This window comes from Eleutherodactylus coqui, chromosome 10 (genome assembly GCF_035609145.1).
Source record: "Eleutherodactylus coqui strain aEleCoq1 chromosome 10, aEleCoq1.hap1, whole genome shotgun sequence".
NCBI lineage: Eukaryota > Metazoa > Chordata > Amphibia > Anura > Eleutherodactylidae > Eleutherodactylus > Eleutherodactylus coqui.
Genome location: NC_089846.1, coordinates 53,433,260 through 53,446,031, shown reverse-complemented (window position 1 = coordinate 53,446,031; position 12,772 = coordinate 53,433,260). Strand labels below are relative to the sequence as shown.

General features: G+C 46.3%; 1 protein-coding gene across 2 annotated transcripts in view; it reads right to left on the bottom strand.

Annotated features, from left to right (window-relative positions):
* SHROOM4 (shroom family member 4) overlaps positions 1 to 12,547 on the bottom strand; it is a 116,379-nt gene extending 103,832 nt beyond the window's left edge. For both annotated transcript variants that reach the window (XM_066581006.1, XM_066581007.1), the window contains exon 1: positions 12,296 to 12,547. In XM_066581006.1, coding sequence (XP_066437103.1) covers positions 12,296 to 12,427 — 132 coding nt within the window. In that variant the 5' untranslated portion in view covers positions 12,428 to 12,547. The remainder of the gene's footprint in view (positions 1 to 12,295) is intronic.
* Between the last annotated feature and the right edge of the window lie 225 nt (positions 12,548 to 12,772).

Below are 12,772 nucleotides of genomic sequence, written 5' to 3'. Positions count from 1 at the left end.
CCTCAAAATTACCAAGGACATGGCAGATGTCTGCCAACCAGGCCCACTCTTCTGAAAGGAATTGAGGAGGCTGACTCCCACTGCGCCGCCCATGTTGGAGTTGGTATTCGACTATAGCTCTACGCTGTTCATAGAGCCTGGCCAACATGTGGAGCGTAGAGTTCCACCGTGTGGGCACGTCGCACAGCAGTCGGTGCACTGGCAGCTTAAAGTGATGTTGCAGGGTGCGCAGGGTGGCAGCGTCCGTGTGGGACTTGCGGAAATGTGCGCAGAGCCGGCGCGCCTTTACGAGCAGGTCTGACAAGCGTGGGTAGCTTTTCAGAAACCGCTGAACCACCAAATTAAAGACGTGGGCCAGGCATGGCACGTGCGTGAGGCTGCCGAGCTGCAGAGCCGCCACCAGGTTACGGCCGTTGTCACACACGACCATGCCCGGTTGGAGGCTCAGCGGCGCAAGCCAGCGGTCGGTCTGCTGTGTCAGACCCTGCAGCAGTTCGTGGGCCGTGTGCCTCTTATCGCCTAAGCTGAGTAGTTTCAGCACGGCCTGCTGACGCTTGCCCACCGCTGTGCTGCCACACCGCGCGACACCGACTGCTGGCGACATGCTGCTGCTAACACATCTTGATTGTGAGACAGAGGAGGAGGAGGAGGAGGAGGAGGGTGCTTTAGTGGAGGAAGCATACACCTCCGCAGATACCACCACCGAGCTGGGGCCCGCAATTCTGGGGGTGGGTAGGACGTGAGCGGTCCCAGGCTCTGACTCTGTCCCAGCCTCCACTAAATTCACCCAATGTGCCGTCAGGGAGATGTAGTGGCCCTGCCCGCCTGTGCTTGTCCACGTGTCCGTAGTTAAGTGGACCGTGGCAGTAACCGCGTTGGTGAGGGCGCGCACAATGTTGCGGGAGACGTGGTCGTGCAGGGCTGGGACGGCACATCGGGAAAAGTAGTGGCGACTGGGAACTGAGTAGCGCGGGGCCGCCGCCTCCATGATACTTTTGAAGGACTCCGTTTCCACAACCCTATACGGCAGCATCTCAAGGCTGATGAATTTTGCGATGCGGACGGTTAACGTTTGAGCGTGCGGGTGCGTGGCGGCGTACTTGCGCTTGCGCTCGAACACTTGCGCAAGCGACGGCTGAACGGTGCGCTGAACTACACTGCTGGATGGGGCCGAGGACAGCGGAGATGAGGGTGTGGGTGCAGGCCATGAGGCGGTAGTGCCTGTGTCCTGAGAGGGGGGTTGCATCTCAGTGGCAGGTTGGGGCACAGGGGGAGAGGCAGGGGTGCAAACCGGAGGCGGTGAACGGCCTTCGTCCCACCTTGTGGGGTGCTTGGCCATCATATGTCTGCGCATGGTGGTGGTGGTGAGGCTGTTGGTGTTGGCTCCCCGGCTGAGCTTTGCGCAACAAAGGTTGCACACCACTGTTCGTCGGTCGTCAGGCGTCTCTGTGAAAAACTGCCAGACCTTAGAGCACCTCGGCCTCTGCAGGGTGGCATGGCGCGGGGGGGCGCTTTGGGAAACACTTGGTGGATTATTCGGTCTGGCCCTGCCTCTACCCCTGGCCCTGGCCACCGCACTGCCTCTTGCAACCTGCCCTGCTGATGCCCTTGACTCCCCCTCTGAAGACCTGTCCTCCTGAGTAAGCGTTGCACACCAGGTGGGGTCAGTCACCTCATCGTCCTGCTGCTCTTCCTCCGAATCCTCTGTGCGCTGCTCCCTGGGACTTACTGCCCTTACTACTACCTCACTGCAAGACAACTGTGTCTGATCGTCATCGTCCTCCTCACCCACAGAAAGTTGTTGAGACAGTTGGCGGAAGTCCCCAGCCTCTTCCCCCGGACCCCGGGAACTTTCGAATGGTTGGGCATCAGTGACGATAAACTCCTCTGGTGGGAGAGGAACCGCTGCTGCCCAATCTAAGCAGGGGCCCGAGAACAGTTCCTGGGAGTGTTCCCGCTCCTGAGCAGGTGTCATTGTAGTGGAGTGAGGAGGCTGGGAGGAAGGAGGAGCAGCAGACAGAGGATTCGGATTGGCAGCAGTGGACGGCGCAGAACTGCGGGTAGACGATAGGTTGCTCGAAGCACTTTCTGCCATCCAGGACAGGACCTGCTCACACTGCTCATTTTCTAATAACCGTCTCCCGCGTGGACCCATTAATTGGGCGATGAATGTGGGGACGCCAGAAACGTGCCTCTCTCCTAATCGCGCAGCAGACAGCTGCGACACACCTGGATCAGGAGCTTGGCCTGTGCCCACACCCTCACTTGGCCCTCCGCGTCCTCGGCCACGTCCACGTCCACGTCCTCTAGGCTTACCCCTACCCCTCAGCATGCTGTATTACCAGTGATTAGATTTCCCAGGCAGGAAATAAATTGGCGCAAGACTGCAGGCCAAATATAATTTTTGCCCTTTTTGGAAAACGAAAGGCCCCACTGCCTCTAGTGAATGAATTATCTAAGTTTAATAACTGCGCTGTGTCCCTGCTTATGTGTCACAGAACGTGAGGGTAGCAGAGTTATTAACTGTGGCAGAGCAGGTATTTTTTTTCCCAATTAAGGAAAGCAAATGGCGAAGCCAGCAGTAAACCGTAGCTGGCTGCGTATGATTTAGCAATGTTTTTCACGCAGCTCACACGTCTCCACAGGCGTAAGGACGGACACAGGCTGGACAAATAGATTTGTTTTCAGTTTTTTCCCACCAACAGGCAGCACTGCGTATATTCAATGAACCTGCGAAGTTTAATAACTGCGCTGTGTCCCTGCTTATGTGTCACAGAACGTGAGGGTAGCAGAGTTATTAACTGTGGCAGAGCAGGTATTTTTTTTCCCAATTAAGGAAAGCAAATGGCGAAGCCAGCAGTAAAGCGTAGCTGGCTGCGTATGATTTAGCAATGTTTTTCACGCAGCTCACACGTCTCCACAGGCGTAAGGACGGACACAGGCTGGACAAATAGATTTCTTTTCAGTTTTTTCCCACCAACAGGCAGCACTGCGTATATTCAATGAACCTGCGAAGTTTAATAACTGCGCTGTGTCCCTGCTTATGTGTCACAGAACGTGAGGGTAGCAGAGTTATTAACTGTGGCAGAGCAGGTATTTTTTTTCCCAATTAAGGAAAGCAAATGGCGAAGCCAGCAGTAAAGCGTAGCTGGCTGCGTATGATTTAGCAATGTTTTTCACGCAGCTCACACGTCTCCACAGGCGTAAGGACGGACACAGGCTGGACAAATAGATTTCTTTTCAGTTTTTTCCCACCAACAGGCAGCACTGCGTATATTCAATGAACCTGCGAAGTTTAATAACTGCGCTGTGTCCCTGCTTATGTGTCACAGAACGTGAGGGTAGCAGAGTTATTATAACTCTTGGAGAGCAGGTATTTTTTTTCCCAATTAAGGAAAGCAAATGGCGAACCCAGCAGTAAAGCGTAGCTGGCTGCGTATGATTTAGCAATGTTTTTCACGCAGCTCACACGTGTCCACCGCCCTTAGGACGGACAGAGGCTGGACAAATAGATTTCTTTTCAGTTTTTTCCCACCAACAGGCAGCACTGCGTATATTCAATGAACCTGCGAAGTTTAATAACTGCGCTGTGTCCCTGCTTATGTGTCACAGAACGTGAGGGTAGCAGAGTTATTAACTGTGGCAGAGCAGGTATTTTTTTTCCCAATTAAGGAAAGCAAATGGCGAAGCCAGCAGTAAAGCGTAGCTGGCTGCGTATGATTTAGCAATGTTTTTCACGCAGCTCACACGTCTCCACAGGCGTAAGGACGGACACAGGCTGGACAAATAGATTTCTTTTCAGTTTTTTCCCACCAACAGGCAGCACTGCGTATATTCAATGAACCTGCGAAGTTTAATAACTGCGCTGTGTCCCTGCTTATGTGTCACAGAACGTGAGGGTAGCAGAGTTATTAACTGTGGCAGAGCAGGTATTTTTTTTCCCAATTAAGGAAAGCAAATGGCGAAGCCAGCAGTAAAGCGTAGCTGGCTGCGTATGATTTAGCAATGTTTTTCACGCAGCTCACACGTCTCCACAGGCGTAAGGACGGACACAGGCTGGACAAATAGATTTCTTTTCAGTTTTTTCCCACCAACAGGCAGCACTGCGTATATTCAATGAACCTGCGAAGTTTAATAACTGCGCTGTGTCCCTGCTTATGTGTCACAGAACGTGAGGGTAGCAGAGTTATTATAACTCTTGGAGAGCAGGTATTTTTTTTCCCAATTAAGGAAAGCAAATGGCGAACCCAGCAGTAAACCGTAGCTGGCTGCGTATGATTTAGCAATGTTGTTCACGCAGCTCACACGTCTCCACAGGCGTAAGGACGGACACAGGCTGGACAAATAGATTTCTTTTCAGTTTTTTCCCACCAACAGGCAGCACTGCGTATATTCAATGAACCTGAGAAGTTTAATAACTGCGCTGTGTCCCTGCTTATGTGTCACAGAACGTGAGGGTAGCAGAGTTATTAACTGTGGCAGAGCAGGTATTTTTTTTCCCAATTAAGGAAAGCAAATGGCGAAGCCAGCAGTAAAGCGTAGCTGGGTGCGTATGATTTAGCAATGTTTTTCACGCAGCTCACACGTGTCCACAGGCGTTAGGACGGACAGAGGCTGGACAAATAGATTTGTTTTCAGGTTTTTCCCACCAACAGGCAGCACTGCGTATATTCTATGAATAATAACTGTGTTGTGGCCCTGCCTATACAATTCTTTCCCTGCAGTATCAATGGAGGGTGGAATGCTCTGCAGAGGCGATTTTGAGAAGCCCAAAAAAAATGCAGCACAGCCAACAGCAGCCTGGACAGTACTGCACACGGATAAATATGGCCCTAGAAAGGACCGTTGAGGTTCTTGAAGGCTACACTCACTCCTAACACTCTCCCTGCCTATGCAGCACTTCTGTCCCTAATGCCAGGTGCAACGGTCTGCAGAGGCGACTTTGAGAAAAAAAAAAATCCCACTGCTAACAGCAGCCAACACACAGCTATCAGTGGCCCTAATAAGGACCTTTGGGGGGTCTTGAAGCCTACACTAACTACCAATTCTTTCCCTACAGCAGCTCCGGTATAAACAGCACTGTCCCTCATCTAACTCACACCGCATCTGAGGCGAGCCGCGGGAGGGGCCGACTTTTATATTAGGCGAACACCTGATCTCGCCAGCCACTCACAGCAGGGGGGTGGTATAGGGCTTAAACGTTGCAGGGGGAAGTTGTAATGCCTTCCCTGTCTTTCAATTGGCCAGAAAAGCGCGCTAACGTCTCAGGGAAGGAAGTGAAAGTAACCAGAACACCGCATGGTGTTCGTCACGAATAACGAACATCCCGAACACCCTAATATTCGCACGAATATCAAGCTCGGACGAACGCGTTCGCTCATCTCTAGAAATCACTAATTCTGTCATTGTGCTTGTTTTGTTTTTATTGCATTCAATGTGTGGTATGAATGACATTTTTATCCTGTGGATCAGTAGGATTACTCAAATAATTTTGCGTTGCCATATTCAAAGAACCATAACTTTTCATTTTTCCATCTACGAAGATGTGTGAGGGCGTATTTGGGAAATGATGTCATTTTCATTGATACCATTTTGTGGTGCAAACAACATTTTTATGTTTAATCTGTTTATTGGTTTTCAAGAAAGGTGACAAAAGCAAATCTAAGATTAAGTAAATGTTCAATAACAAACACCTGAGGGGCAAGTTAAAAAAGTATGCTGCAATAGCAGGCGATTGAAGGAGATATTTTTATCCATTGTTTTAGACCATGATAGGTTCTCCTAGAAGACTATGATGTGAAGCAAAGCCCAGGACTAGACCATGAATCAAAAGAACTGTATTACATGCAGCATGATAGAACCTGCTCAAACATACATTATGCTCCCCATGAAACAAACATATAGAAACCAAGCGCAAAGTAGAATGGAGAATAGATAGAAGGAACAGAGAGGAGAGCTGGAAGGAGAAAGAGAAAATGGAAAAAAGGAGAAAAAGGGCTTAGGGCTTGGGAATTCCCACCATACATGTAGTATTGTACACATTGCAGAGCCACATTGCCAGCAAGAGTCAGGGATCGTTGGATAAATGCAATGGATGAGGTCTGGACACCTATAAAACCTGGTGAACAGTTTATAATTTTTCACTTGGGGCACACAAGCTACAGGCATCTTGTGTGACAACGCAAATGCCTTGTCCCAGTCAGAATCAGGAAAAGAGATAGCTCCCTCTCCTAGGAGCCAGTAAAAGGAAGATGGTTTTCCAGAGAAGTGTGGGCAATCAACATCAACTATAAATTCTTGAGAGGCCATTAGCCGGGCAACTCTTCGGCAGGAAGAGTTGTTCCATTGAAGTCGGGAAGTCCTGTAATTGGAAGACTCGGGTTAACCCTCAAAAAAGGAGCCAACTGTTGGTACTCCATCTAAGAGAGATGTAGATTTGGATGATGAGTTTTGGTGGAGGGTGCTACTCTACCTCCTTTCTCACAACTCCAATTGCCTAGTCTTAGGTTGTTGGACACCCGCCAGCATAAGAATGTATGTTTAAACAATCCAGGGGAAAAAGCTGGATTATGAAAGAGCGGTGTCAGGGCCCCTTTGTGACTCAAAAGACCACCACTAGCTATCAGTCCATCCCAGGTATTCTAGGCAAGAAGCTTGTAGGAAGGAGTGAGATGAATAGAAATCCTATCCTTGAGGGACAGCCAGGGAAGAGTGTGGATGTGGGAGCATGTCAAATCTGCCTCCAAACCCATCCATTTTTTGGATTGCCAATGGTACAACCAATCAAGTAGTCTAGTGAGAGTATCAGCAGTATGGTAGAGCTTAAGGTCAGGCAAGCCAGCCCCACCACGAGATTTCGGGTGGGACAGAGTCTGACAGTTAAGTCTAATATTCCTCCCTCAAACAAATTTGTGGAAGACTGTCCGTGTTTTCTTAAAGAACTGAGCTGGAAGCTTAATGTGGAGCATTTGAAACAGGTATAAAAAGTATGAGGTTGCATCCATCTTAAATACATTAATCTGACCAAACCAAGATAAATATTTCCTGCAGTATTTGTTCAGTTCCTGCATAGTCCACTCTACCATAATTCAGTTGGAACAATTTGGACAGATTTGTAGAGATACGCACTCCCTGATATTGAATTAAGAATGTTTTCCACTGAAAGGCAAACTGTCCAGTTAGGTGTTCAACTTTTCTAGCGCGGAGAGACATATTCAACTCTTCTGTTTTGTGTAGGTTAACTTAAAAATTGCTCAGGTGGCCAAAATCTGCAAATTCACAGAGGATCACTGGAAAAGATATGCAAGGCTACATGATCCAGGCAGAAGACCAGTCACACAAACGTGAGCAGTTGGATCACTATATCAAGCCAGAATTTTGCCTAGTATGATTTACTCAAGGGAGGACTGGAGAAAACCCTGATGCACCCACTCAAAAGTTTTTTCAGCATTGACAGAAAGTAAGCAAAAGAGGTTTGCACTGATTGAGTATTGGCTAACCGTATAAGAGTCTTATTGGTGTTATTTTTGGCATTTATCCTCGGAACTAACCCCACCTGGTCATTATGAATGATGGAAGGTAGGAGAGGCCCCAATCTGTTCACTAACAATTTTAAGAGGAAAAAAAAGGGGGGGAGTGGAGGTTGGAGGAAAAAGAAAGCTGAGCCTAAAAGAAAAGTTGACAGAAAATAAGGAAAATAGAGAGGAGCTCTACTAGGCACCAAGTGAGCTCAAGCAGTGGTACCATGTAACAAAAGTTACCACTATAACTAATAGAGTAAGGTCCCAGGGTGGAGATGAACTTTCCACGAAGGTAGCTCTGCCCCATCTCCAAACACACCACTGAAAAACAGGGAAATGTACGCTACCTGATTTAAACAAAACACTGACAAAGAAATGAGATACTCCATAGACAGAGATAATTATACAGGCAAAGCATATTGGGTTTCACTGTGTGCTGCCTAAGTGTCAGCAGGGACCATGAAAGTGGAGAGATGAAGGAGTGAAAGAGTCAATGAACCATACATGACCAAGACATATGTATCAAAGCTCCCATGGAAAAAGTCTCAAGCACTCAAACTCCTCCCTCCCTGTGCCAGAGTAGGGAGGCCAGCATTCACCTGCAAAGACAACTTAATGACACTATAATGTAATCCCCAATTGATGACAAAAGAGGAAGCTTGGATGGTACTTATTAGGTAGAGGAAGGGCTCAAGATGCTGAAGATATCCCTACATCTGTGTGTGCAAACCTTGCGATGGTGGGGTGGGGGAGTTCCCTTGTGGGCCCTCAGGCAGTCCCAGGCAGTCAGGAAGGGCAATTTGGGGAAGATCTAGGTCACCTGGGGAGCAAAGAATGTGTGCAGTCTCCTCATGACGCACTTGGAGGTGAAAGGGGAAGCCCCATGTATAGCTGAGATTGTGATCCTTCAAAATTTCTAACAAAGGCCTAAGGCCCGTCATTTCTACTGAGGAAAACGTGAGAGGTCAGGCAGAAACTGTGGAGCTTCACTTCTCAATGAGTCTGTAGCTCCATCCCAGAGTTTTTGTGTAAGATGGCTTACTTCTCCAAATACTGATGGACCCTGCAAATTGCATCTCGAGGGCCTAGTCTAATTCATAAGCTGAGTTGTAAAATTTCAGTCCTTAGGTTCAATGGACTCTGATAATCCCCAAATTCTTAAATTGTTCTGCCTTCTCATATTTTCTGCATCGTCTAGCTGGTCCATTGGGTATTGAAGCAGTTATGAGTGATTGTCAAGAGTATCCTGAAAAGAGTCAGATTTGATGTTGGAGGCACAGTGCATGAAGCTGCGGATGGTACTTGTGAAGTCTCTGGCCCCCGCTTGGGTCTCCTGCCTTTCTTGGGGTTGCCCATGTTGTGATGCAAACAACATTTTTGATAACTTTTTATTGCAGTTTTAGAAGCCAAGCTGTTCAAAGAAAACACAACTCTGACAGCGTTTTTTTTTGTTTTCCTTGTTTTTTTGTACTCTGTTTACCATGCAGTATAAGGGTGGCTTCACACGAGCGTGTTTTTGTGCGTACATAGGTGCGCACCCATATACGTGCAAAAACACGCGTGAATGCAGGTCCGTGCATTGAAAACAATGCGTGCATTCACTATGGTGCACGCATGTCCTATCTTTGCAGGCACACGCCTGTAAAGCACGGACATGTGAACACACCATAGGGAATGCAGTGTTGCTAATAGAAGCGTGTTTTTGTGCACGCGTATGCACGCAGATGTAAGCAGAATCCACTTTGGAGGCCCGCAGCAGATTACAGCTGTGAGCCTTGTTGTGATCCTGTGTACGGACGCAAAATTGTACTGTGCATAACTGCATATTCACACAGGCGGTCATGCGCAATACAACTGGTTTTCTTTGGTTTATATTTCCCGCATCTTCGCTTAGCGATGACGCGGATACCCACAATGTAATTGCATATGGGCTGTGGGTATATCCACGACCATAGACAACAATGGGCTCTATGTTCCGTATTTCTGCTGTAAAATAGAACATGCTGCATTTTTTTTCCACTCGCGGATTATGCAACTCCAACACGCTAACGTGATTGGAACTGTCTAAGTCAATGCACTTGATTGATCCGCATATTACGAGGGAATCATATGCTCGTGGACACTGCAATTAAAATCCGGTCGTGTGAGACCGGCCTAAGATATATTGCTCTCTTTTTATTGTGTTTTTTTTTTACATGGGAAGATCAAAATCAGCAAGTCTTGTGCACTGTATGGGATAGGTTACTATTCACTTTATGAAAAGGGTCATTACAAATGCAGCAATACCAATTTTGTGAGGTTTTTATGTTTTCCCATAGTAAATTGGGTTTTACAACAGAATATGGTGAGTATTATGCACGCATACACATACACACAAAGATAGTGCATGCCTCTCGTGGGTGGCATGCTGCAAATTACGTCCATCTAAACCCAGCCTAAGGGTCCGTTTAGACCTGCCAATTTGTCATTCGAACGAGCCAATGATGTGAGAATTCACTAGTGCAGGCAGATTTATTGTTGGCTCATTCAGCGAGAAATTGTTCAGTCATTCACATTCGCTGTATAACTTAATGAGAACGAATGAATGATCAGTATTTAAACCAAATGAACAAGTCAATGATGATTTTTATGCCTGCATACAATGAACAAAAAGCGAATGACTTGTTTGTCGTTCAGTTATTGGCCACGTTTACACTGAACGATTATCGTTTATTTTCGCTAATTTGAATGATAATCGTTCCGTGAAAAAGGGCTTTAGGGCCTATTACTGTCAGTGAAGAAACCGACCACCCTAGCGCACTGTACATGGCAGACACAGAGGCCATAATTTGGCCTTTGGCTGCCATGGTAACCACTGGCGCCCCATAACTCAATATTGTGGGGTGTTGGTGTGGTTATTGATACAATAACCATTACTATGGTTATTGTATCAACCTTCACTGTGTGGGAATTTACTTGTATGACATGGCTGCCTGTCTCTATGTAACACAGCCATGTCGTTAATGATTATAAAAACGCAATGCTAGCGGCGGTCTCGGGTGATGTTTCATATTGCTGTTAATAAAGTTAACTGGTAAAAAATAAATAAGAAACAGAGGAGACGGAGATGAGTACAAGAGCTTCTTCTACACAGGACAGGCATCAAGCTCACATGCCTTTTATTTTATCAAGGTGCAATATGTCCACTAGACATATTAAATGACCTAACCAACATGCAATGGACACTGATCAAGCATCTAAGGCTTGTTCACATCTGCGTTGGAACCTTCGGTCAGAGGTTCCGTCGCAGATCCAGCTCAAAACTCCGGAAGAAAAAGTGCTTTTTCTACCGTCCAAAAGCCGGGAAAATGAGTGGAAAACAAAAGGACCCCATTATAGTCAACGGGGTCCGTTCGGTGCTTTTTGGTTCCATCCTGAGATGGAACCATTCGGCCACGGGGATTCCCCTTTCCTGTTCTCCCAAAGGAGCCCCTGACACAGATGTGAAATCGCCCTAATTGGTTTAGTGATGATCAGAAATGATACAGTATTAGTATCTGCAGCAGCATCTCATCATGTCTATCAGTGGAGAAGAACATTGATACTCTTCTCTCTGTCTCCTGTGCGATATTCTTTTTTTTACCTGTTAACTTTACTTTACTGTTTGTTTTTTTTAGCAATTAAAGGGTTATTCTGGGCATTTACTATTGATGAACTATCCTCAGGATGGGTCATCAATAATTGCTGATCGGCAGGATCCCTACAATCAGCTCATCTTCTGGACCACTGTCATCGCAGATGGGCCGGGCGTCCACATCGGTAGTCAGGGCCGGAAGTTAAAAGGATGGCTACACTCACAGTGAAATTTATGGGATTGATGCCTTCTATTTCACCTCCAACTATAATGGAAGACATTGCTCCCGTTGATTTCAATGGGGGTGAAGCCGTCTATTACACTTCCGGCCTTGACCACTGATATGGACATCTGCACTGTCAGCCGGCTGTAGTATCAGCTGATTTGTAAGGAGCATTGGATCCCCGTTGATCAACTATTGATGACCTATCCTGTGGATAGGTCATCAATAGTAAATGTAATACACCTTTAACTGTAATCATTAACAACTGGCCTTTGAAAACGGTCTTGGTGCTGCCTTCCTTTTAAATGTAAATCATATCTGTGTTCAGTGAAGAACAAACACACAGTTTTTCCTATTGGAACTAGAAACATGTAACTTTGCAGGCTCCAAAAACAAAAATCACAGTTCTAGATACCCCTCCCCCTTCCACATCTGAACAAAAGGTTTCCCATGAGCATTCTTTCCTCGCCACTTTCTAGTAAAGCCAGGGGTAATTTGAATACGACTAATAAGAAAAGTTGAGTTAGTACTAATGCAGTTTCTTTAGTTATACCGTTTTACAACAACATGTGGCCTATTCTCTAATCCCATTACTAAGGGAGACTAGGGGGGAAAGTCTCTAATAAAGAGAAACTTGGCAATAACAATCAGATTGTATTATTAACGCAGAAAATCTAGTAGACGTTACAGAATTGTCAGCAGTTTTTGTTGGACAGTACACTGTATTTACCTACTGGGAACAAAAGCCGTATGCATTTCGGAACTTTTTTCTATAAATGTTTCCCGTGGAGCCAGAATATATACGGAAAATACCCAGTCACATAAATAACTGATCACATATAGTATATAATGTAATATATAACATCACAAATTGCTTAATAAGTTAAAAAAAAAAACATGCCATTATAATCTGTGTTCTCTACCTTGTCTTTTCCATACCTTTGAGATGAGCAGAGGGCTTCCATGCTCTAGACCCCCTTGAAGGGTAAACCCCCAAGGTGCTCCCCCTTGTAACTGCACATGGATGTATTGCAACGGATCTAGAATCCTATCAGCAGCTTGAGGATCCATAAAGTTTTTAGGCAGCTGTAGTTCAGTTTAGTAAGGAAAACCATCAAATCTCCACTGAAACCAGGCTATTAGGAATAAGAAGTAGCATAAAGTGCCGGGTAATGCAAACAAAGCAAACAGACAACATTCCACAAGCAGGAGTACATAGAGTACATACAACTCTTTCTTCCTAATGACAAGGAAATACAGAAGAGGAGGGGGTGGGGGTGACTTGTACTACCAGAGGCTACAGTTAAAAGAAGGAAGGGAGGAGTTTACAAATGCCTGAGACTGGAAACTGAGGGGAAACTTTGAAACCAGATTTTTGTGAAATGTACCAATGCTTCCAATTACTACTGTTTTCTC